This window comes from Echiichthys vipera (assembly GCF_963691815.1).
Source record: "Echiichthys vipera genome assembly, chromosome: 16".
Lineage (NCBI taxonomy): Eukaryota > Metazoa > Chordata > Actinopteri > Perciformes > Trachinidae > Echiichthys > Echiichthys vipera.
The window spans coordinates 9178740-9205806 of NC_139841.1; the positions used below are offsets into that span (position 1 = coordinate 9178740).

Below are 27067 nucleotides of genomic sequence, written 5' to 3' on the forward strand. Positions count from 1 at the left end.
TTGTCTTTAGTGATGCAAATCCCTGGTGGTTGGAGTAATTATGACACAAAAGCAAAGAAGGAAGCCAGGTGACGTAGTATAAAGAGAAATTATTGTTCATGGATTGTTCCATCATCCATAAGAAAGAGGTAAAAAAAACAGGATTTGTAACTAAATGTCATTTAAAAGCTCACTATGTCCAGCAGCATTCATTATTCAAATAAAAAAATATTTATTCACAAACATCAATCCAGCCAGTTATTTCTGATGACGCCTTCTTCCATTAGTAGTAGTGCTGCTGCAAATGGTCCAATTATTGTTGTTTATTTGTCTGGAGCTCTCAAGCCTTTGGAGCTACTTTTCTACATTTTAATTCATCTTGGATCCAATTCCTCTGTCTCTCCCTCTCTCTCCCTCTCACAGCTGGCAGCTGCAGGGCCATCTTCAACCCTTCGCGCCACATTATTTCTCTCAAAGTCTCTTCTTGCTAAGGTGGTGAATATCTGAAAAGTTGGAGATATAGATTTTAATACTTTTTGAATATCATTTTTACAGTCATTTTGGGTGTTGGCTCTGGATAGCGGGGGGTTAGTGTAGTTTTCATTGTAATTGCATGCTGATCTGATGCGGTTTGTCATCACTGAGTTCAATTAAAAAGCTGTCGTAGTATCTTTTATAGTTACTGTACAAGCTTTACAACTATGAATTTGGCATGAGCGTTGCTGCTGCAGCCAACAGAGCAGTAAACCATTTTATGATGACTCACCTCACATGGAACATCAAGGCTTATTACATAAAAGCAGATCAACACAAATCACGTCAGCAGCTGCTGTAGACTGAAGAATAGAACCACTTGGTCAACGGGCAACACCCTCATCCACACCCTTTAATGACATGGTTTACAATCATTGGATGATCACTGGATGCACAACATTCTTTTGCATGGTTTTGATTTCCTTGTGCGAAATTCCAGTTAGAATTGAGATTACCGGACAACAATGATAATACAGGAAAGAAACGAATGCTACTCAGACATGGGTACTGATTGACAGTAGGGTCAATGTTTAGTCCACCCTAATCATAAATAACAAAACCTTTCCACTTAATAAAGGGTATCAAGCTCAGTTTTGTTTTTTTATGTAGAGATATCTTCCTGTAAAACTTCGGCGTCCACCACAAGACAAAGGAGAGGGAATGGATTTGGGTTTGTGCTGCTCAAAACATTGAACAATGACATGTGTAATGTGTCATTGAGAGACATGGTCCCAGATACTGTGTATAATCCCTTCACAGATTTTCTTGGGACATCTGCTGGATTTGGCACCCCAACCTCACTTTGGGGTGTTTAAAAAAGACAGATTCACAGAACCCGAAGCCCCCCAGCAAGCAAGTTCTGCTGTTGCTGTTAGCGTGGCACGGGATGCTGCCATTCAAGCTGTTCTTCGACAAACATCCAATGCTCGGCCTTTAAGCTTTTCTCACAATGCGTCCGCTCTTCCTCAGGTCCCTCCCTCCTCTATCGGGCCTGAATGACTGGCTGCTTGTCCTCCAGGCTCCCTGGCATACCTGGGCACTGAAGAGGAGGTACAGACAATTAAAGCTCAAAGCCACAGGCCTTAAGCAAAAATGCAGACATTCTTTACATTTGACCTGAGGCATTCTCAATTATTGTTTTCGGGATTATTTGGGTTGTCTTTTCTAAACCTGTCGTGTTGCCTGTCCACATAGCCTTTGTTCAGCTCGTTACTACACATTAGTGTGCTTTCAACTGTGTGGCAGGCCTTTCATGTTTCAACTTGACAGAGCCTAGACTCACAAAGCCAAGGCCCATAGCCTCACCATACATGAATGTTGTAGCTAAAATAAGACATGTTTGTTGAGAAAATATTTACATGTTACTCTGGAAGCATTCAGGAATAGAAAGTCCCAGTAGGTTTTCACCACCCACAAGAATGTGGTCCTGGACTCACCTTCTGACTGGAACTACTACAGCGTGTGCCAAAAGGAAATGTTGCCATTGTAATAGCATTTCTGCAAACCACAGATATCTTGATTATCAACATTTCTTAACCGCCACACGCTGTTTTGGACTACTGACACTTTTTGATGCTCTATGGTCAGAGTCTCGTGGTAAAAAACAGGATTTGTAACTAAATGTCATTTAAAAGCTCACTATGTCCAGCAGCATTCATTATTCAAATAAAAAAAGATTTATTCACAAACATCAATCCAGCCAGTTATTTCTAATGAGGCCTTCTTCCATTAGTAGTGGTGCTGCTGCAAAAGGTCCACAGTGCAAATGTTGTGTAGTTTAGAAAACCGGAAAAGCGGAGTGGTCCATTCTTTTTCTAAGGTAAGAAGATTGAATGTTTCTCTGTCTCTGGCCTGTTTGCTGTGACTGAAATGTACCCTGACCTGCTGTGCATAGGGTGAAAAGTTTGACAGCGACACGTGCATGTGTGTGTGTGTGTGTGTGTGTGTATGTGTGTGGTTTCTATAGCAGGCAAAAGGCATGTTTCTAGTAGCCCTATAACGTGGCCGCTTGGATAACAGTTACAACACTGAGATGTTTGAGAAATTTGGTTTATTTTGTTACATGACATATCGATTTATTTGTATTAGGCTTTTTGTTTAGATTTTTCAAATGTCTTTCATCAGCATAGTAAAACTATTTGTATTGTTGGCATTGGTATCTGGTGGCACCAACCCCAACAATATCAATGAATGGATTATTAATCAATATTACAGTCTGACAAACCCAGCTATCAGCAGTGCCTCCATATGTATCTGAACACACACACACACACGCACGCGCGCGCGCGCGCACACACACACACACACACACACACACACACACACACACAGTCAGTCACCTTGAGCGCAGCAGGGGTCCAGCCTCTCGTTTGCGGGGCTTGGCGCTCTGTCTCCGGTACTGCATCCAGCCGCAGACCAGCTCGTGCGCGATCATCACGTACAGCAGGAAGATGAGCACGGCGGGATCCATTCAGCCGCACGCGCCGCCGGAGATAAAAGGGTCCAGATGAAAAGCAACAGACGCCTGCTGCAGACAGAGAGCAGGGCGGGCGTCCTCGTGAGGGATGATGATCGATGATGATGAGGAGGAGATGGAGGAGAAAAGGGTCCCCGTGGCCAAGTTGCCTCGTGTCCACTCCAACTTTAGGCGCTCAAGTCGCGAGAGACAAACGGCTGCTGCGGTTGGCGCCCGCACTCCGCCCATGACAACCCAGCATCCTCCAAAACCATCAGTTCATCCGAGAGAAAAGGCGTTTTTCCCCCTGTCTCACTGGCAACAGATGAGAGCCGCGGTGACAGCAGCAGAAAGGGGACATCAGAGGATGTTGCCGTAGAGACGCGGCCGTTGCTAAGGACATGATGTCGTCATCCCCTCTTCCTAAAGATGAACGAGGCATTTGACCATAGCGGAGCCATGCAGGGAGCCACCAATCAAGAGCGCGCATCATGCATTCTCTGTGCTCTGACGCTGGATGTATGTATAACATAGTCCAAAAACGTGTCAATTATACCGTATATGTACAGTATATATCAACACAAAGTATTATAATGAAACACACAATCTCTACATTTGAGAGGACGTTACCAGTTTGACGTTTAGCTGGTTAATCAGTTAATTGACTTCTCATTTTTAAAAATATCTCTTGTTTTTCTTGACTGACATTGATAAACAACATTTCTACACTGATGTTGAACACACATAACCAACAAACACCACTGATGATTAAAGATTAAAGAAGTGCTTTCCTTATTCAGCAATGAAAATCAGTGTTGGATTATGCTGATCTAATTTACATGCACTTCTTCTTTTAAGATTCTCTTCTGGCCTTTTCATGCCTTTATTGGAAAGCACAGCTTTAAGAATGACAGGAAACAGGAGTGAGAGGGGGGGGGGGGGGGGGGGGGGGCGACATGCAGCAAAAAGCCACAGGTGGGAATCGAACCCCGGCTGCTGCGTCGAGGACTTCTAACCTCCGTACAACCTCTACTTCTTCTTTATTTAAAAAACTGCATTTTGTATAACTGCTTTTTAAGTTCATGTCTTTTAAGCTGTACATTTAATTGTCATATTAATATTAATTGTAATGTGCGTTCAAGTGTGTGTGTGAGATTTTTCCTGTCTTTTGTGTATAGTGGAACTTTTTTGCTGCCTGTCTTGGACAAGAGGAAGAAGAAGAAATAGAATTCCTTTATTAGTCCCGCAATGGGGAAATTCAATTTTCACTTTACACACACACACACACACACACACACACACACACACACACACACACACACACACACACACACACACACACACACACACACACACACACACACACACACACACACAGGCCCGAAATACACACACATGCTCAGACAGGTTCTATATACATGCAACTAATGGAGAGATGTTAGAGCGAGGGGGCTGCCAGTGACCGGCGCCCCGAGCAGTTGGAGGTTCAGTGCCTTGCTCAACAGCACCAAGGCAGTGCCCAGGAGATTAACGGGCACCTCTCCAGCCACCAGTCAACGCTCCATTCATGGTCCACACTGGGACGCGAAACAGCGACCCTCCGGTTTCCAGACAAGTCACCTATAGACTGAGCTACTGCCTCCCCCAAGCTCAATGGGAGAAGAGTTACTGTAAGTCAATGGGACTTTTCCTGGTTAAGTAAATAAGATTAGAAGGTTATTCACCAGACCTATGATTTTGGTCTGGTGATTTTGGTCTATGATAGGAGACCCATGATTTTTTCAGAGGAATAGGACTATATACATTTGTATTTATTTCTCATAAAACAGTTTTTGAATTCCCCAGAGACCAATTTACTCTCAGCCAGAAAAAGCTGACTGATACAGTGTTTCGGTGCTCAACTTTGATGCATTTATTTCCAATTATATCTAGCTTTAAAGCAGAGTAAATACAAATAGGTCAACCCTCCATCACATCCAAAAGAATACATCCTTCCTACAGTCTTAAAAACAGTTTCACATTTATTCAAGATTGAACCTGTCTGTTTAAAGCAGTTCTTTTGGTTCCTCTTTCTCTTTAAACAGGCACTCCACAACTTTATATAAACTTGACGGGCTTGTAAGAGACAGACTCAGGGACATGTGTCTGTCTCTGTAAACTGAAAATACATTTTTTGGCACCTTTCCAGGACATTTTCTTGAAAATACAGGAAAGGACTTGATCCCAAACAGCCATGTAGTTTACCGGTGGGCCTAGTGTTGACACATTAGACCCTGGGCTTTTCTGATAATTCTGCTCACAGCTCCAGAAAATATAGGCTCGATGCCAAAAAAGATCAGTGTGATCTGTCCTGCTCTGCAGATTGACTGACATGGGAACCGAAACGAAAAGGCTCCTGCCTCAGCTCTGGTAAACTTCCTTTTGAAGTGCCATCTTAAGATGAGTTTCAAACTGAATACACAGGTTTACATGTGATCTGAGCAAGGGGCCAAAATATATTCAAACATTTCCAGGACAACATTGATTATTTCCAGGATATTTGGTAATTTAAATCAATTTTAAGGTGTTTCCATGCCTTTCAACCCTGAGGCAGACATTTTGACATTTAGTCCTTAATGTGAATCATGCTCTTCTCCCAAAATGCAACTTGATAGTGTCTTTCATCAGACGCTCCTTGCTTGTTTAATTGACGTCTTTCAAGCACCTTGCCCCCGGTTCATGCTTCCTTACAGATCCTGAATCTCCATGCAACCATGTTTACAATTCATGGGTAATGCCCAGTCTTAATTTGAAGAAAGAAAGTTAAACTAAATTTCGTTCACAACACCTTAGACGTTCTCCTTCTGACATCCACGTGTCCGTTCACAGCTGTGACCCCCGAGGGCTCCATCAGATCTGAGGCAGCTGCATCGATTAGGCCTTCATCAGTGTTTCAGTGTGTGGGCTGTGCTTGTGTCATGTGTGCTTCAGTCGTGTGTGTGTGTGTGTGTCTGTGTGTGTGTGTGTGTGTGTGTCATGTAAGGGCGACACAAGCAGTTCTTCTGCTGTGATATCGCCTTATTTTCACGAAGCCACCTTTAGGTGACAGGACCTCTGCTCCTCCTGCCTCACACCACCTCCACCTCTCTGACATCAGCAGGGACCTGCAGAAACACAAGAAGAAGAGTGGATCCATCAGTGAGCGCAACCACAGTCTGTCCATAAACTGGCCGAGGAAGGGTAATAGTCTTCTTAAAGGCCCTGCACAAAATGTTATAATCATATTTATCCTAAAAAATACAGTGGAATTAAACCAAACATTTATAAACATGTATAAACATTTTTGTCTTAATTTGTTGTTTTTTTGCCCTTGTTACTCGAGCATGTCTGGACTATGACGATACATAAGATACACTCATCAACATCAGAGAAAGACGGGCCGGCACGGTCCACGGCATCTTCCAAGTTCTGACCACCTGACTGAACCAAGCGCCACAGAGGGTGATGTGATCGCCCCAAGAAGAGAGGGAAGAGAGCCGAGATAAGAGCTAGGCTGACCCAGCTTGATCCAGGGCCGCCCCCTACCCAGCCTGCTGCTGGCTCATGTCCGGTCCCAGGAAAGGAGAATGGATGAAATAGGACTCGGGCCGACTTAGCAACTGAAGATCGAAGACTGTTGTGCCTACATCTTGCAGAGACCTGGCTCCAGTGTGGCGTTGTCACGCCTACAGAGTGCAGGACTGACAGACAGGAAGTGAAGCTTGGTGCTCAAACATAATCAAAGTTGACAATTTTTCGCCACAGAATTCAACAGGTGTCATTCCTCCTGATGCAAAAATGCACTAAAGGAATGCACTACTGCTTCTATTTTGCTTTTGCATTTATTGCGCTTTGCGTTTTCTAACGTTGCTGCAGAATTGCCAATCCCCCCCCATTCATTTGAATGCGGGTAGTGCATTAGGCTGCAGTGGCGGGGAAAAAAGCAGCAGCCCTGTGGTTAAAAAAGTTGAAACAGAATCAGAATCCTGGGGAAAGACAAGCCAATGTTACGCTGCAGGTGCCAGTCATGTTACTGGCGATCAGGCAAAAGTGTGTAACATGAGTAACGTCATGTTTCACATGCAGTCTTTTGATTTGACCTTGTGCAGAAGTTTAAGGTCCACCATACAGATAGGCATCTCATCATGGTAAGTTAATGAAAGTAAATGTTTTTTACAGCATACTAGCTGCGTGGCTAAATGTTAGCGCCATGGGGAACATCATGGACACTCACATGAGCCATTTAATAACAATGTTTAGGGTTGTCATGTAACTGGATAGAAAGCTCATTAGAAGAGTTTAGCCTTGAAGGGAGGAGGAGTCCTCCCTCTTCTACTTTGAGAGTGTTCTAAGAAATGAATGACGCATCTTTCAAGATGTGTGTGTGTGTGAGTTGAATTGATAGGTGCTGCTGGTGGGTGAAGGATAAGAGAAGAGTCTTAAGATAAGAAAAAGTCCTGACCAAAGAATCTTGTTATTATCTACAGTTAGTGTGTGTTATTTCAAAGTACTATAAGAGCTGAGAAGAGACCGCCTCTGCATCATACTGACGTGGCTCACTTTCCACGACACACATTAGCCACAACAACATAAGTTCAGCCACAGTTATTCAACTGTATTGACAATAAATGTGAATATCGATGAGTGTATTGTCTACGGCATGAACTAAAACGTTAATAATATAAAGTACTGTACACTCACAGAGACATCATTGAACCCAGCTGCCATCGGATGGTTATGCGTTGCTGGAATCATCACATGGTCCTGCTGAAATGAACACACAATCATTAATCAGCTACCAGATACATTAAAGCCCAAATCTAATTGTTGTTCAAAAGTGTTGGTTGGCACTTGATCTTTTAGGAAACTAACAAACTGTTGAGGACATTACTTGACCGGTTAAGGACATTTTCATTTAGTTAGACAGAAGGAGAAAGGAAGAACACCATCTTTCACATCAACACAAAATCAGACACATGCACTGATGTTAAACAGGCCACACCTTAGTTCCACACCTGATGATGATTCATCTTACCACCTTTGTTGTGGTTCTAAAATCATTAAATATATACACTATATATAATATTATATTTATTGACATCTCAACAACTGCCGAAAGCTGAAACTCTTCATCCTTCAGTTAATCTTCACTTTCACTTTTATCTGCTCTGTTTTTTTCTCTGTGCTTAATCAACATAATATTTTTTGATATTTTTGAAATTTGCGATCTTACATTTTCAAAATAGTCTTACTGTTACGGGGTAGCATTTGTTGCTGTCTTGTTCATTTAGTTCCTAGATTAGCTTCTAGCCTAGCCAAGTGAACCAGCTGATCTGCTAATCATCCCCCAGTTACGAAACCATTCTTTGCCATTGGTGCCCTCGTCTAACAGAGATGTGTGTGTAAAGTAGAAAAATGTAAGTGCTGCTTTAAATGTCACAGCCACTCAAGAGCTTTTTCCTTATCCGAAACCACCGGTCTAAGAACTGAGGGAGTTGTGTGCTGCACAGATTTTAAATCCCTTTGGACGTGTGAGTTACGGTGGACATGGATGGATGATGAGACAATGGAACCCTGGGCACAGACATGTAAGAGGCCCCCCACTCTGTCTACGTAGGAACAAGACACCCACATTCAAATAGTCTACTTTTAGTCATTTTGTTCCTCTTTTTGGTCATCGTGCAATTATTTTCAGATGGTTTTCTATGTGGTCATTTTACTTCCATTTTTAAGTGTTTTGTTGTCTTTGTAATTGTTTTGCATCTCTGTGATTGTTTTGCATCTATTTTTAGACATTTTATGTTTCTATATCGTCGTCGTCTTTCTCTCAGTTGTCATTTTGCATCCCTATAGTCATTTTCTGTCTCTTTGTGGTCACTTTTGGTATTTTGCGTATACTTGTGGTCATTTAGCATCTCTTTTTAGTCATTTTGTGTTACTGTTTTTTTTTTCAGTAACATTTTATGAGTTAGGGCCCCCAACCTAACGGGCCCCTGAGTCTGTGCCTGGTAGTTTGTTCAGTAATCCCTCCTTGGTAGTGGGTTATAACAACAACATTGCTAAATGAACTTTGTGAGGGGTGAGTTGTGTGACTATTTCTCATGGGCATGGTGGCCCAAATCACTACAGAAGAACCGAGGTACAATAAACCAGAATCTCCTTTAATACTCATGGCATGCATTTGACTGGATGGTTGTCAAAAGTGTGAATGTCAGATTAACTCACTGTGAGATCTGGTTCATATGCATCATTACTGAAACCAGCACCAGCGCCAGCACCAGACCCAGCTGAGGAAGACGATGATGAGGGTGTTGGACCGGTCATAGCCTTGACTCTCTGTCGAGTTCGCAGGTAGAAGACCAGCAGGGCGATCAATGTGCCGATTAGCAACAAGACCACAATGATGGATGCTGCGATCCCTCCTTTGTTGTCTCCCTCTGGTGAAGCTACAGGGGAGAGAGAAAGCATTCAGTGTCTAGTTCCACCAGGAGGTAGGACTGCAAAATGACTACACCTGCAGAGCTGTCGTTTCATCAGGTAAAACAGTGTGACATTTTTACATTTTTGAACGGATTAAACAAACAAGATGCAATGTGTCCATTTGTTAGCTGTAGAGATATTTCTAGTTTCAGACGGTCAGGCAATTTCCCCTGCTTTCAGTTTCTATGCTACGCTAGGCTAACCTGCTGCAGTCTATAGCTTCATATTTAGCAAGCACACATGGAAGTGGTATCAACCTTCTCATCTAGCTCCCAGCATGAAGGTGACTAAGCATATTCCCCAAAATGTCCAAAACTAAGATTTGCTCATATGCAGTTAGCAGTTAACAAGGTGAAAAACATGTAAAACCACTGGCACATCGTACTTGTCAGTACATCTGTGACTTTGTTAGCACAGTCGACTCCGATGGTGTACTCGATGTCATCCAACGCCACAAAGCCTGACACGCCTTTGATTCCTTCAAACACAATCTGTAAACAACAAAAACAAGACGACAGCAGAGATTGCAGTCCGTCATTGGTGTTCAAAGTAAGACCTTTGGCTCCGTGCAGAATCTGATTTACTGGTGTGCTGAGAAATAGGCTTAGATACTGTACAGAACAGTGCATAGGGTTCAGGTGTTACAAGCACTATAGTAGTATAAAGTGATCTATAGAGTCTGACCTGGTATTCCTCACTAGAGATGATGTCGACGTTAAAGCGATTCCACGGTCCTCCCAGTTCACTCAGCACCAGCAGCTGATGGAGACGACCTTCAGACAGCCTCCACACCTTCAATTGGCTGTCCGCTGCATATATTTAAACAAAGTGTATTGTGTTAGAAAAAATCGAAAGGGAAATGCATCACACACATCCGCATTACATCTGAAAGGTTTTCACAGCGACACTGAGCCTTACATGACCATGGCTTATAGACCCAGAATCTCAGACAGGTGCCCTTGGTCGGGGGCAGGTGAGGGCTCAGCAACTGAGCGTTTTCATAGGCTGCTGTCCGGCTGCTGCTGGGAAGGAACAGGAAGTGACCTGGCAGGAAGGGAAGGGTAGTAGTCTATTTGACACCTCAATTTGTATTTGCTACATATAATTGGATAAACAAACGCACAAATACATACATAAATACATACACGCACACACGCACGCACGCACGCACGCACGCACGCACGCACGCACGCACGCACGCACGCACGCACACACACACACACACACACACACACACACACACACACACACACACACACACACACCAGTCAAAGAACATTTTTGGTTTGTTGTTTTTAAGTTCTCTGCTTCTTAGCTCTCAAAGTATCTGTGCACCTGTCATGGTGTTAAGAAGTTATTTTTTATTCCCCATGATTACAAGTCAAAGTCAAAGCAAAGTTGATATTTTAAACTCAAGCGAGAAATTTGCGTGACGCTGTGTCATGAAAGCGTCATAGTTAGCTTTATCCTAGACAACTCTCATCGATCAAAACTCCATTTAGATATAGGATTTAAAAAGCTGCTTGCTTGTCGTCTTGCAGACAGACCGGCAAAGCATTAGTTCAGACTTCTTTTTTTTTTTACAAACTGGCATAATGATGTAGTTGTTTCTACATCCTTTTGAGCTGTTTATTGCAATCAAATCAAAGCCAATTCTGTTTTTATTTGGTTCATCCTCAAGTTTGAGAAACGTGAGGCAAAAATGTGCTTTGTGCTTGGGGTCATCACAGCATTAGTGTCTCTCTGGTTCACCTTTCTCTGTGCCCAGAGTGTGGTCACCAGATGGGGTGGAGTAGTGGCTCTCTGCCTCCTGACTCGTCAGCTCCCAGTCCAGTTTGTCCATTTTAGCGTTTTGAGTGTTGCTCCAGTTACACATCCCTCTCTCCAGACTGCACTTAGAACCTGGATATTTAACAGAGCAAAAAAAAATGTCAAATCAGTGTAGTGGTCCTTTAAAGAGCCTGAACCCGCAATGAGACCAGGTCAAACCAACATTCACTAAGACCAAAAAAGTCGATCATATCACTACAGTCATCAGATCTTTACACTGGCTTCCTGTCTGTCAGATAATTGATTTCAAAATACTTCTGTTGGTTTACAAAGCACTGAATGGTTTAGGACCAAATTACATTTCAGATCTTCTGCTCAGCTACGAACCACCCAGACCTCTGGGACAGGTCTGCTCTGTGTCCCCAGAGTCAGGACTAAACATGGGACAGGTCTGCTCTGTGTCCCCAGAGTCAGGACTAAACATGGGACAGGTCTGCTCTGTGTCCCCAGAGTCAGGACTAAACATGGGACAGGTCTGCTCTGTGTCCCCAGAGTCAGGACTAAACATGGGACAGGTCTGTTGTGTGTCTCCAGAGTCAGGACTAAACATGGGACAGGTCTGCTCTGTGTCCCCAGAGTCAGGACTAAACATGGGACAGGTCTGCTCTGTGTCCCCAGAGTCAGGACTAAACAACGGACAGGTCTGCTCTGTGTCCCCAGAGTCAGGGCTAAACATGGGACAGGTCTGCTCTGTGTCCCCAGAGTCAGGACTAAACATGGGACAGGTCTGCTCTGTGTCCCCAGAGTCAGGACTAAACATGGGACAGGTCTGCTCTGTGTCCACAGAGTCAGAACTAAACATGGGACAGGTCTGCTCTGTGTCCCCAGAGTCAGGACTAAACATGGGACAGGTCTGCTCTGTGTCCCCAGAGTCAGGACTAAACATGGGACAGGTCTGCTCTGTGTCCCCAGAGTCAGTACTAAACATGGGACAGGTCTGCTCTGTGTCCACAGAGTCAGGACTAAACATGGGACACGTCTGTTCTGTGTCTCCAGAGTCAGGACTAAACATGGGACAGGTCTGCTCTGTGTCCCCAGAGTCAGGACTAAACATGGGACAGGTCTGCTCTGTGTCCCCAGAGTCAGGACTAAACATGGGACAGGTCTGCTCTGTGTCCCCAGAGTCAGTGCTAAACATGGGACAGGTCTGCTCTGTGTCCCCAGAGTCAGGACTAAACATGGGACAGGTCTGCTCTGTGTCCCCAGAGTCAGGACTAAACATGGGACAGGTCTGCTCTGTGTCCGCAGAGTCAGGACTAAACATGGGACAGGTCTGCTCTGTGTCCCCAGAGTCAGGACTAAACATGGGACAGGTCTGCTCTGTGTCCCCAGAGTCAGGACTAAACATGGGACAGGTCTGCTCTGTTGACCTTTTATATGTTTTAAATGTATATGTTTTATGTGTTATTTCTCCCAATGCTTTTAATGTTTTATGTGAAGCACTTTGTTGAATTGTGCTATACAAATAAACTTACCTTGCATTGCCTTGTGGCTGTCATATTGCTAATTAGGATGACTACAAACAAAAACGAGTACTCACAGCTGCTATCCTAAAATCCTACCACATGCTGTAAAGCTGCAAAGTCTGTGTGTTTCTCTTAAGGTTGTGTAATGTAATGCATAGGTTGATACAAACCTTGATCTTCACATGGGTGAGCTGAAACAAAGATGTCATCAACTGCGATGTGAGTGTCTTTGCCTCCGGCTCCGATCACCTCAAACTCCAGCTGCAGAGCAGAACAAAGCGTCATCATCATTTTGGTTTAAACGACAAACAAGATCCCACACATAAAGGTTCACTAGTGACAACTTTAAAGCTGCTGCGTCAAACTCTGCTGGAAAAAAGGAGAGTTTAACATTCTGCTTTTCCTTAAAAAACTGTAGTCTGAGCATGGATGTTAGAGGCATTTAAGGAAGTCTGTGAATTAGAGCGATATCTTCAATTCTAAAGGTCCCAAGGAACCAGTGAGAAAAATTAGAGAACAGTAACCATTGTATATAAAGAATCTCTGGAAAATCCTTAGCAACAAAGTAATGTCTAAGAAACCCACTACAGTTACTGAACTGTGGAACAGACTGCAATAAGAATGGATCAAGATCAAACCAAAGCAGTGTGAGAAACTAGTGATGTCCTGTGGGCGCAGATGTGCTGAAGTCATTCAAAGCTGTGGCCTCTACACTTCCTATTCATTTTGAATCCTATAGTCCTAAGAAAAGATTTTAAAAATATATTCTTCTGACACAGTGGTTACATCTTATCTTCATCTTCATCCGCTTATCCGGGGTCGGGTCGCAGGGGCAGCAGCTTTAGCAGGGGACCCCAAACTTCCCTCTTCCGGGCCACATTAACCAGCTCTAACTGGGGGATCCCGAGGCGTACCCAGGTTACTGTTCTCTAATTTTGATCACTGCTTTTTTCACAAAAAGAAAGGTTTTTGTTGAGGTGCCTTGGTTATTTTAAAAAACATGCTAGTACAGCAGTGGTATAGCCACAGTGGATATTCTTTCAGAAAACAACAAAAAAACAGCGACAAAAACAACAAAAAATAACATTTCAAAATGAATCAAGTATTAATACTACTCTAATTTTGATCTCCAGTGTATTTGTAGATAGTGCTGTTATCCAGTCTTTGAGTCTGACTTCCAAATGCTCCATCCAACAAAACAAACAAGAATGGCCGAACCTGTGAACCTTTTATGACCACTTCTTTCTTGAGTGAGAAACCTTTATTCTAATGACGTGTGTTTTTTTTTTCCTCAGATCTGTTCAAACAACGGGGAACACAGCACATTGTAAAAATACAAGACTTAGACTGGCTTGGACCCGAAAATAGTACTTTGAAATGGCTTTACGTTCCAACTTAAAGACCGGACAGCAGGCTGCAATGCTGCAGAGACACTGAGAGCACAGATGAAGAAGATCTGAAAATTCTGTCTAATCAGAGCTCCACACTGTACCTGCCAGTCCACAAGGGCACTAGAGATGTTGCCGTTGCCATGGCGCCAGACATCTCCCTGGTTCAGACTGTCAGAGAAGATCTTTACCCTTTCTCCCTTGACCGGATTCATGTACAATGTCAGAGAACCTGCGAAGCACACAGTTATATTGTGATCTTTGTCATTTTGTGTGTGTGTGTGTGTGTGTGTGTGTGTGTGTGTGTGTGTGTGTCTCAGTGTGTTAAGGTGTCTCACCAGGATTCACTCCTCCCATGTGATACCAGAAATTGACGCACTCAGTCTTGGCGGTTCCTTGGTGAACAGGGGAGGTGAGGACTGCATTACCACCAGAAGGAAGAATGTTGGCTCCAGTGTTAACCATCATGTAGTAACCTGAGCATCCAACCAGAGGAAGACCACAATTCACTGTCTCTCAGTTTTCTGCCTGCATAATGGGATAATAGGTATTTAATGGGATTCTCTGCTTCTCTCTCACCCAGTTCAGTCTCCAGAGTGTGGTCAGTTTTAGGTCCAGTCTCTGTGGCGGTGGATCCGCTGCGGTGGAGCCAGTGAACTATACCCGAGCTGCGGTACCCACACCGCTGGCCTTCAAAGGAACACATCCTGGGTGCAGTGCATGGGCTATCCACGAACGCCACATCATCAATGGCAATGCGCCCATCAAAACCAGAGCGGACTGCTTCAAACATCAGCTGGTGGTAGGTCAAAGGTCAGAGAAGGTGAGTTGTAAAGAAAGTAAGATGGTAAAATATTCATATTCTTATTACTGTTTTCAACGAGGCGACAAAAAATATATATATTTGCACTGCCGTCCCCTTATTGGCAATCATCATATAATATGAAAAATGCATGAAGCTCTGTGACACTGCATGGATTGTGAGACACTAATAGTCTCGAGCGGGCTGCAGTCATTCCATACCTTGAAGTTTGTGATCTGGTGTGGTACAGGGCAGTGCGCCTCGTGCCACATGTTGCCATGGGCTGCACTTCGTGTCCAGAGGACGGTCTCATAACCGCTGTTATCTAACAGCTTCACATTCAGAGCACCTGGATGGGATCAGCGAGTGAGGAGAAGACAAGGAAGTTATAACAATATTCCGATTATTTCCAGCTCTCAGGTTGGTATCATCCTCACCGATGTTCGGCCCGTAGAGTTTGTAGAAGAAGAACAGGCACTGATCTGAAGGACCTGGAGACTGTGTGTATGAAACCAAGCGTCCCAACGCACCACGCAGAGAAGGACTCCACATGTCCACGACAAGGCTTCTGCCTGGACATCAACAGAAATAGTACAGCATGACATAAAGTTATACTTTATTGTCTCATAATATACAATATAATCAATAAAATCAAAATATAGGGATGTGAGTGATGCAATTAATGAGCTATAAATTAAGTTGAGCACATTTACCCAAATAGACGATTAAATTCATTAATATTACTCATTTAAGAGGGTTAAATAAGTTAAATGATTATTTTTAAACTGAAAAAAAAATCCTTATAGCCTTTGGAGCTCACAGCCCAGTGTGTTGGTCAAAGGTTGTTCAAGCTTTAGGCTAGTTACAAACAGGGGTGTGACAAAGTCATTATTTTGCAAGAGTACATTTTCAGTCAGGATAAACAGGTCTCAAGTTTAAACAGAGCAAAAGTTGGCATAGTAAATGACCGTAAATAATGACTCTTTTATTATTAGTTAGTATTTATTACTTTCCAACAAACGTTAAACAGTTTAAAAGCAAATGCTCAGGGGTAAAAGGGTGTGATATATTCCTGTGAAGCAACTACAATCTTTTCAAAGTTAAAAGTAAAAGAGAATAATTATATTTTGTGGGACGCAAAAGACAAAAGTAATCTCTAAACTAGAGTTAGTGAACTGTGGAAGAGACTGAGTGAGAATGGACCAAGATCAAACCAGAGCAGTGTGAGAAACTAGTGATGTCCTGTGCGCGTAGATGTGCTGAAGTCATTCAAAGCTGTGGCCTCTACACTTCCTGTTCAGTTTTTAATCCTATAGAAGAAAACACTTTTTAAATCTTCTCTTCTGGCGCAATGGTTACTGTTCTAATTTTGCTCAAAATAAAGGGTTTTGTTAAAGTGCAAAGTTATTTAGAAAACACGCTAGTACAGCAGTGATATAGCCACAGTGGATATTCTATCAAATTATGAATAATAAAAAATAATAACATTTCAGAATAAATCAGGTATTTATAATTTGTTCTCTAATTTTGATCTCCAGTGTATGACTGTATACATTGTTTTTTTGTTGTTTTTAAATGAGCTTACCAATCCCGATGGTGTGGTCCATCCCATTGACCATCGCCCAGTCGAAGTTGTCACTGTTGTCCTGATACCATCCACACAGTCCATCTTCAAAGTTACATGACAGTGCTGGCAAAAAAACCCAAATATTTTATCAAAGCATTATGACATTTCAAGGTTGAGTATGAAAGAATGCGTTATGCAACACCACGTGTGCACACACTGTGCATAGCTATGAGTTACCTGTTGGAGATGATGGGAAATAGTTGGCGTGACAGCTGACAAAGCGAACGTTTTTGACTTTTATTCTGGTGCATGTACAAAGTTTGACAGCGCGAGCTTCAAACGCCAGCTAGTAAAGATAAAACAAGGAACACAGAAGAACCCTGATGAGTGATGAGATGAGATGAGAAAACATGAAAAAGTTGAACAACAATTATTGTATCATTTTTTTTAATCAAAAAAACGAATATGCGAATACTGAAAATGAAAATCGAATACCTACACAACGAATGAACATTCAAACATTTGAATATTTCGGGTCCTTACTAATCTCACCATCAATTAAAACATTTTAAATATAAAAAAAAATAAAAAAAGCTGACCTGGAAGCGATGTTTTCTGACTCCAATAGGCACGCCAACATGTCGCCACGCTTCCTCCTCTGTCCCTGTCTTCCCACTGAACTCCCACAGCTTCGGCTGTGTGCCCATCAAGCTGTCAATCACCCTGACGGACAGCTCACCTGCAGCAGAGACATGGCAACAGAGTCGTGTTAAAAGAGTCGTGTGTCCTGGGAAAATGTTCATAGTAAAAAGAAAAATCAAGAGATAATTACCAATGTGATCTGGATCCCCTGTTAGTGCAAAATCGAAGCTCAGGGTGCAGGCTGGGCCGGAGGGGCCCAGGAGGGGGGTCAGTGTCTGGGCCTCGGTCAGCTGCTGGCCTGGGGCCTCAGCCACATACAGGTACTCTTCTAAGAAATATGAAAGAAACAAATATTTGATGATTTGGTGATTTCTGAATATTAGTGAACCAACAGTTGAGTGTTGATAGTTATACCTTTGGATGTTGAATTTTCATATAGCACCCATCCTTGACTCCCAATGCTGGCGTCAGTCCAGCCTGAGCTGCCCTCAGTGTAGGAGAAATCCCCTGCATAAAGGATTCATGGAGACATCTCACTCAAAATGAGGCAAAAATCACACAACTTTACAAAAATGGTGCATTATTTTTGTATGTTGCTGATGAGAGAAATGAGGCAGAGTCATAAAGGTCAGGACCGTCACAAACATTTTTATACAAAAATAAAGTAAAATAGTTAATCTACCTGCTTAGTTCCCTTTTAATTTCACATATTAAAACTCTACACAAAGCATATCATATTACATAAATACATACAAATAACACAGTATATTTTGTTGATGCCATATGAAAAAAAACGTCCAGTTGTATGGATTTGAATTATTTCAGATTTAAAGAATTCTCTGCCTTTCAAAAGTCCTGTTGTTTTCATATCTGGTGCCTTTTTCGGCAGTTTGTTACAGAAATAATCAGCGTTTTATGATCTACCACATCTGGTCAAGTTACAACGACTAAAACTACTTGGCTAAAGTTAGGAAAGGACGGTTGTTATGGTTCAAAGAAACTCAATTTTAGTTGGAGATGGGATGCAAACGGAGATCTCTGAAGGCCCCTACACATGATACGCGGTAGAAACGCTTTGCGTCGGCAGTTCCATTCATTTCCTATGGAAAAGGCGGTAGCGCCCAATGTAGCGGTGAGCCCATTGCAAAAAGCTTATCATGTGAAGGCCCCTCATGGAGCCAAAGTGTGACACTTTGGGTGCCGAATCCTCCACCTGAGCTTCTGCTGCCTCTAATAAAGATAATTTCTTTTCAGCCTTTGCAGTCTCTTCTATAAAAGTTTAGTGAATAGAATGAATAGACTCACCACATTTGGCTTCATCCTCTGCTCCTTCACAGTCACGATGGAAATCACACATCTTTTCTGGCTCAGTACACGGGTGTTTAGGAGGGTTAGGAAAGTTTGCCCAGGTATCATTGACTGTTCAAGGAGAGAATGTGAGAAGGCAGATTTATCACACCACAGAGGGTAGTTACTCTCCTTCTTTGAAGATTGGAAATTGAAATAATTTCTCATTATTATTATTATTAATTTTAGAAAAGTAAAAGGATTACCAGATGATACATGGCATTCAGGAGACAACACGATGCTGTCGACAGCGATACCTCCATATGCAAAGTCCCTGATTGCTGCCATTATTACAATCTGTAATGACAGAACACTGAACACTAACAATTTCATCCAAGGACAAACGACTACATACTAGTGATGGACTGATACATCGGCCGGGTGATATTATCAGCCGATATTTGCGTTTTTTAGGTGTATCGGTATCGGCCGATGCTGGCTGCTGCAGGCGTCCTCAGTGTTGCTGTAGACGCCTTTTTTAAGTTCAATAAATTAACCTTTTTTTTTAAATTGAGACTTGCAACATTTGTTATCATCATTGTGTAATTTTTATGATGTAAATTGAGGGAGCAAAAGTAGCATCGGCTCATTGATCGTCGGCTAAGGCTGTTGAAATAAAAAAATTGGTATCGGCATCAGCCCTTAAATATCCATATCGGTCGATCCCCACTACATTAGATTTGCTGAGAACAACTGCTACTTGATATATATCTAAAGCATAAAGGCTGTGATTTATTTGTTTATCAGGAAGTTTGTCCTCTTAATCATCCTCCTTACGCTTTTACTCAATTTATTTTGGACCAAATTCTAAACAAGGAACTGTGTTACCATTTCATAGAGCCAGGTAGTTCTTTACCGTAGAGTGTCCTGCCCAATGCATATCCTGGTCATGACTATTTAATAACCAAATTTAAGATCCTTATTAAAAAGGTTTGTGCATGTTATTTTAATCCTTTTTTGTCTTAGTTGACTACAGAGTACTTTACATCTTTACATTTCCATTGGGTAGATGTTAAGATCCCATTTAGAGATCAATAATATCAATCACTTAATTGTTTTATTTCTATACTTTTATTAAATACTGTATATATAAGCCTTTGGTCACCTGTGAATATATCTGATGATGGTTGTTGTATGTAAATGTATATATTCAATAGATTTAAATTGAAAATTGAATTTTGACAGAAGCCAGATTTCAATCCAGACATCCGGTCTTTAAGTCTGACGTGCAACACTTCAAAAATACTATATCCGTGTCCAAACGCTCCGTCGAACAAAACAAAGAACAACGGGTGAACCTGTGAATCTTTTACAATCGCTTCTTTCTTCAGTGAGACACCTTTCCATTGATAGGAAAGTGATAAAATGACTGTTGCTGCTGTTTAAACAACCTGGAACAAATAACACAGCCAGGAAACAGTACTATGAAAGGGCATTTACTCATGACTTAAAGACCGGATAGCTCAAATGTTAACCTGAATTTTCAGAAAACTGGCAAAAGAAAATGCAAATTAATGTACGTTTCAATTCACTGCTGTTATATGAATATTAAGAGTTGGGCACATTGCAATAAACATCTGTACGGGGTGTGTGTTACATGAATGAGGGAACAGGGTGGGGGTGTTAAGGGGGTTTGTTTTATTTTATTTTATTTTAAAGTAAAGCACTTTGGGGTGCTTTTCTTTTACACGCATGAAAGGTGCTATATAAATAAAGTTGATTTGATTTGATTTGATGATATATTCTTATCATAATGAAACTCTCAAATATCAATATCAATTTGGACTCAAAAAACAGTATCAATCGGGCTAAACTGATGCTTGTGAGGACTTACATGTGTGGTGTGTCTGTGCACATTAAATCAAATTTATATTTTTGATTTTAAAAATCTATAAATAAACAACTCTAGTTACCATGTCTTTATTTATAAATCTTCAGCATCAATATCTCTGTTTCATAGATGTTTAGGCTACAGTGGCATCATTGTTAATACTCACTTGGAAAGTGGAGTTGGAAACTATCTCCACTTCTGCCTTCACCCAAACATCACCTAGGGCGCCGCCCCTCTCCCACGCTGGGTAGATCTCACGGTCTGCCACCAACACGGTCAGACCCCCGGACCTCGGCCCAAACTGGTGAGTGTACATCACCATCTACAGCAGACAGAGACAGACAACATCAGAATCAGAAATACGCTAATAATCCCAGGGGGAAATTCCAGCTCCAGCTATACAAACAACATAATTAACATATTTAACAACAGCAGACATATATATAACAATATATATACAGTATATAACTATATAAATATAAAAATGACAATGGTAATGTATATACAGAAAACGTGGAAAATGTTGGACTGTAAATAAATGACTGTGAAACTGAAGCGTAAGAGTAAAATGGAAACCTCTCTGACTGTACAAGGATCAGTCTGGGACTCACCTTGCAAGGATATGAACTATTGGTGGGTTTAAGGCGGGGACTTTGGAAAGCTGCCCAATCATTTTTGAGACCACTTTCAGGGACAGTGACATATAAGAAGTAACCTGCAACGATAATAATGATATCCGTATTTATATATTAATATAGATTTCTAATGTATGTAAAGCATGTAGTTTCATCTGAATACCTGTTGCACTGTTGCTGGAATGATCCCTGCCTGGTCCTTTGAGAGGATCTGTGATGGAGATGCTCTCCTGATTGGTCCTTTCCCATCTCAGACTGGACAGTGACCTCAGGTCCCAATCACACAGGTCCTTCTCAAAATCACAGCGCCTGTACGCATCTAGAGACACAATAAACGCACAAAAAAAACATATATATATATATAAATGTGACATTCTCCAGTTAGCTTGCTCACTTACCCCCTGTGCCAGGAATCATGGCGTCATATTTGACCCTCAATTGAAATTTCGACACCATGTCAACAAATTGGTTGAATCCAGTTTCCTTTGACTGAAACTAACAATGGTATTTTTGACTTCTGATTTACAACGCATTCATGTCCCCCGGTCTCAACTTCTGCAATGCCCTAGTCACTGCCTTGGCACATCTTCAGCTTGCACAAAATGCAGCAGCTTATAACTAGGCCTGGCCTGATATCTCACATTACTCTGATTTTAGCGTCGTTGCATTGGCTTTGAAGGTGATTTTAATCTCTTACAAGGCACAACATGGCCTAGCTCCTGTATACATTTCTGAATTACGACACCCTTACACTAATAAGTGGCAACTTAGGTCGTCCAATCAAAACATAAAACAAGAGGAGGCGGCTCTTTTTCTGTCCTAGCACCAAGATTCTGGAACAATCTCCCCCTTCCCATTAGCTGAGTCTAGAAATCCACTTCTTTAAGTTGGCTTTTCTATTATTTCAAGGTTGTTTTTTTATTATTACATCCTTTTCCCTGGGATGTCCTTTGTTCCTAATATTTATGTTTTCTGGCTGATGTTGATTTAAAGCACTTTATAACCTGTGTTAAAAAGGTGCTATATAAATAAAATTGTACTTACTTACTTACAGTACAGCTCACATCTGCTTTACAATCAATGGATGTAAATATGCATTGAGTAAAACATACTGTGCGGATGGTATGGAAAGTTATAGCTTCTCACTGAATTTTAGGATTATTGGTGTGTTTGAAAGGTGTATTGCATACGGATCGTGTTGAGGAAAGTTGAACTGGTAAAGGGGCTACTTTACAACAGGAAAAGGCATTCAGGTAGATCTTGACTTTCAAAGTGTTCATCATCATGTTGTAATGAGGTAGTTTCATGTGCCACTTTTTTAAGATATCCATCCTAGAAACTTATGCCTCCACCCAAATGCAAGGAGTTTTATTTGTGTTGCAAAAAATGTCAAAAATGACACTTGAAAAATCAAACAGCAATGGGTCTTCCCATAAACAATATCCTAATCAACAGTGTTTTTGTGGACTATATGTTCATTAGAAAGCAGTCCGGTGAAATTTGCAGTGAGATCTGTTGATACCATAAAGTGAAGCTGGTTGGTTGAACTTCCCCTTTAATCTCTCATGTACAGTAGGTCTTGCACTGTTATCACAGACTCTTATATTTTTGTACTTTGTCCTTCTGTGCAGTGAGTCGTCCACGTTCCTACATATCTGCTGTACTGTGGTGTCAGAGGGCTCTCTGCTTCTCTGCTCTAATTCAGATGATTTCTCACCACAGCTCAACTCATCTGTCCCGTCACCGCAGTCGTCGCTGCCGTCACAGATCTGCTGCCGTTCCACGCAGCCCCCACGGCGACACGCCGTCATCTCTGCTGGACACCCTACACCAGGGAGTGGTACTGATGACATAGTGAGAGAAAAACATCAGGCCTCTGCCATTTTTATTTTCATTTATCAGTGTAGTAATTCATTATAATGAATGTTGATGGGACACTCAAGGCTCAATAGAAAGGCGGGGACTGCACATGAATGAGATAGATATGTTTGAGGGACTCACAGGGCAGAGGGCAGTCCAGGAACTCCAGCTGGTCCACCGCGACATCTCCTCTGCGCCCCTCAGAGCGCTGCGAGTAAAGACGGATTTGGAAGTTTGTGGGAATACGACCCAGAAAGATGGTAGCCTCCCTCCAGCCACTGACACTGGTGGTCTCAGGACGCCACACTACGGTCTCTCGAGAGTCCGGGCGAAGGATGGATGCCCACAAGGGTGTGGAGCCCAGACCTGTGTGGCCTACAGGGGAAATACTTTATTAGCAGGGCAGCTACAGTGGAAATCGAACCTCACTGCAGTGTACACAACAATGGATATATCTTATTTTAAGAGCCAGTTCTTTTCAATTTAATATGTTTGATGCAATTTAGTGTTGCCTTTTAGTGCAAAAGGAAAAGAAATAAAGGAAGATTCCAAAGGAGTAACTGTTTCTCACCTGTGCGTGTAGCAGAAATAGGCTGATTAATGCAATTATTCATTTTGTTTGACTTTGGTAGAATTAGTTTGCCTCTTTTTTTATTTTGAATCAACATAGTTTGAGTTTATTTTCAAGAACTGAAGAAGTCAAGTCATCATCAGTTACAAACAATCAGCCTTAAAGTCCTTTAAACCGTCAAAAGTGAGTAATCAACAACTCTACTGTATGTATGCACTGGAACTGTCTGTATGGTGTCTACTGTCTGTGGCTATTGCATTTAGAAGAAAACCATTACACTAGTTATCATTTTTATGTTTACAGTGGATTCCTAATACGGTGGCTGAGAAGTGTTAAACCAGCCGCTTTATCCAAAAGCAAATTTGAAAACCCAAGCGCATTAATGAAAAACACAAATGCAAGAGCCACAACACAGTTCTGTCGTCAACATCTGTTGACTCTCACTTCTGTTCTGCTGTGGTTTTTTGCATGTGTTTTCTGTAAATGTGCTCGTGGTTTTGAATTTGCAATGTAAATTGGATATGCAGTCCATTCGACACCTCTCAGCTACTGTGGATACTATGAGATACAATTACAACACATGAATTACAAACAGGGATACATTAAATCAAATATATATTGCGTGTAAAAGTAGAAGAAAATAATCTGTAATCCTATCGATAACATTGTGTTTAGGAGATGCAGGCCACAGTAGACAGTTTGAATATATGACCTGTAGTCATGAGGTAAAAGTTGTTACCTGAGTCCCACAGGAAGTATCTGAGACGAAGGCGACAGGTTGGGGAAGACTGTTTCATGTCCGGGGAGATTAAAAGTGCAGTGCTGGGAGAGTCTGCCGTCACTGCCTTCACTCCCATAAACCAGCCTGTGTGATGGGAAACAGGAAAAATGCAGGGTACTGTTCTTTAACAGCCTGTTAATCTCTTCTTCGTAAATACATACCGCCCCATCCCTTTGGCTCTCTTTTTTGCCATGTTATGATCTAATATTGCTTGGAAGGCAAGCTGGACCTGTGTTCCATGCATGTCCTCCTGTTAAATGTGAATATAAATGCTGGGGAGAGAAAGTTGGCTGTGAAAATAACATTATGATCTGTTGATGTCTCATTTCACCACCACACTACATATTTGCATTGTGCTTTCATTAGGAGCCTCTGCAAAAACGAAGCCTACTACACTGTTGACATTTAAAGCATAAAGTATAATGACAGCAATTCAATCTAATTGATCTTTTTGTTCACTTTATGTCAGTTTGGTTGTAGGAGGACGGATGGTAGCTGGACAGATATAAGTAGAAACCGGTCAGAATTGTTGTTAGTAATAAATATTTTCCACATCAGTGTTTGGCATTTCTGTGCTTCCTTCAGAACAGGGACACAATCATAACAATAACATTGTTCATTATGTAGTCAAAGCACGACTTTTTACCCTCATCAACTATTGGTTCTTCAACATTTGTCTCAATAATGTCCTAGTTTCACTTGAGTTATTATCTGACTTTATCTGAACAAAAGTGATATCAAATCTTGACTCTTACTACACAGACATATCAGCACCATTAAAGGGGATATATGAAAAATATTTCCAGTTTGTGTGCACGTACATTTGGATATCTGGAGTGACTACCAACCCACAAACTGTGAAAAAGCAACCCAGTCAGTTATTTGTGATCAGAAAACATGGGATTCATGACGTCATTCAGATTTGACTCCCCTTCCTGTGCATTTCAGACAGAGGGTAAATACAGGTATAGTCAGAGAGACGATATGAAAACAATCATATGGTTTTTGAACATTACAGCATGTAAAATGTTCTTGCAGAACCTGAAAAGAAGCATAAGCAGAGCCCTCTGAAATGCATTTATCACATGTACTGCCTTCTTGGCTACAGGAGTCCAAATCAAAGACAAAACTACATACAAAGGGATGAGTATTAAACTATACCTGTAGCTGTCCCGGTGGTGTAGTCAGAGGAAGGTCCGCTGTCGGGCAGCGTGCCCTCTCCTCTCTGACGTCTCTCCCAGCTGTACACTGGTGCATTCAAGGACTGGTCAGTCCATCCACACATTGCTTCCTCAAAGTCACACCCAAAGCCTCTTCCATTGTAGCCTTGAGAAGTGTAAAGGAAATAAGAGTTCACTGTTCGAAAAAACTAACAACCAATCATACTCCCTAAAGTTTTACAGTTTCTGCTAAGGATACTGAACTTGAAATTAAGTCTTGATATGGTAAACAAACAAACTAAATTAGTCTTCAGAAGATTTTTTTTATCCTTGTCAGAGGAATCCCCAAGCAATTTCAGTCAAAAGCAACTGGAATTGGTTATTTCCTAGACAACCAAGTCCAGTTGCTTTTGACTGAAATTGCTTTGGGGATAACAATGACCTGGACAAATGAGAACATTCACAGGCTGACTGACAGAGGAAGTTTTAATTGATTTCCATAGACAATGCTCAGACCTCTTCCTCAGATATCTCGAAATTACAAAAAAAAAACATTATAAAGGAATACTTTACCCATTGTAAACTAGGTCATGGCAATGTGCGCAGTGTGTTTAGACGTACAACGTTTGGCCCGACTCAGTGGTGGAAGTCCGAACGGACCATCGGAGATCTGCTGAAATCTGCTAAATGACGTGAAATGGATTTCAGCAGATCTCTGATGCCCCATTTACACATAAATGACACATACCCGGATTAAAATGGATAAAGTATCTCTTTATAATGGGATCAGGTGTCTGACCCTCTCGGTAAGTATATTCAGCATCAACATGTTTAAACTTACCACAGTTGTCCTCATCGCTGCAGTCAGAGCAGTCACACACAAAGTCACATTTCCGCTCAGGAGTCTCACATGGATGAGCCCAAGAGCCAGCCACTGTGTAAGAAGATCAGACATGTTCAACACATAACATACACACATATCAAATGTAAAAGTTCTAATTCAGAGGAATGGTGCCCGTCTGTGTGAAGATAAATAGATAAAACCATTAAAGTGTTCGCTCTAATGTCATTTGGCAAAATCTTCACTCCATTGACTGACTGTTTGCTCAACTGCTCTGAAGCTTTTGACCGTATAATACAGTCTTTATCAGCACAAGAAGTTTGCTCTAATATTGAGTGTGAAACATTATTCCGAGCACTTTTGGGACTTTTTCATATTTGTTTTTGTGCATTAGGATTTATTTTAGCTCAAGCCATGTCTCCCATTAGTCCATATTAAAATCACTATAAAAACAAAATGGACAAATTGAAACATCATCTGCTGGTGAACACAGAGTGTTAAGGGTGCAAAGCTTGAGAACAATAGTGTAAATGGAGATTGTTTTGTCAACTGCTGTTTCCAGGGTTGAAAATGATCTGAGACTCAATTTATCTCCTGTTCTGAATAACAAGTAACTCCAGATGTCAGATAAATTTAGTAGCGGGTACAAAGTACAGCATATTTATCTGAAATAAAGTGGAGCAAAAGTAAAGTCTCCCATAATTTAACTTAAGTATCAGAACTCTACAAGCAGTTGTGCTAATTGCTGTATAAAATCTCACAGAGGACTCAACCTCAAATGTTCTTATCAGGACTCATTACTGTCAAAGATTAATGGCACAAGTTATGCCAACAGGTTTAAAGGCCGGAGGGAAGTAATCAGGTTAACGCACGCAAGATG

General features: G+C 41.6%; 1 protein-coding gene across 1 annotated transcript; it reads right to left on the reverse strand.

Moving 5' to 3' along the window:
* Positions 1 to 6075: 6075 nt before the first annotated feature.
* Positions 6076 to 26272, reverse strand: mamdc4 (MAM domain containing 4; the record flags this gene model as incomplete). Its single annotated transcript, XM_083930111.1, has 28 exons — positions 26188 to 26272; positions 25348 to 25512; positions 24145 to 24270; positions 22976 to 23209; positions 22692 to 22817; positions 21138 to 21293; positions 20951 to 21054; positions 20506 to 20661; positions 18715 to 18805; positions 18467 to 18580; positions 17576 to 17668; positions 17352 to 17489; positions 17119 to 17258; positions 16757 to 16865; positions 16538 to 16642; positions 15390 to 15524; positions 15174 to 15301; positions 14730 to 14946; positions 14489 to 14626; positions 14255 to 14382; positions 12933 to 13023; positions 11219 to 11368; positions 10385 to 10510; positions 10151 to 10275; positions 9852 to 9957; positions 9212 to 9432; positions 7682 to 7753; positions 6076 to 6111 (listed from the first exon to the last, which is right to left on the reverse strand). Exons 2-28 carry the CDS (start codon positions 25469 to 25471, stop codon positions 6076 to 6078), a joined length of 3489 nt encoding a protein of 1162 aa, XP_083786237.1. The 5' UTR covers positions 25472 to 25512; positions 26188 to 26272.
* Between the last annotated feature and the right edge of the window lie 795 nt (positions 26273 to 27067).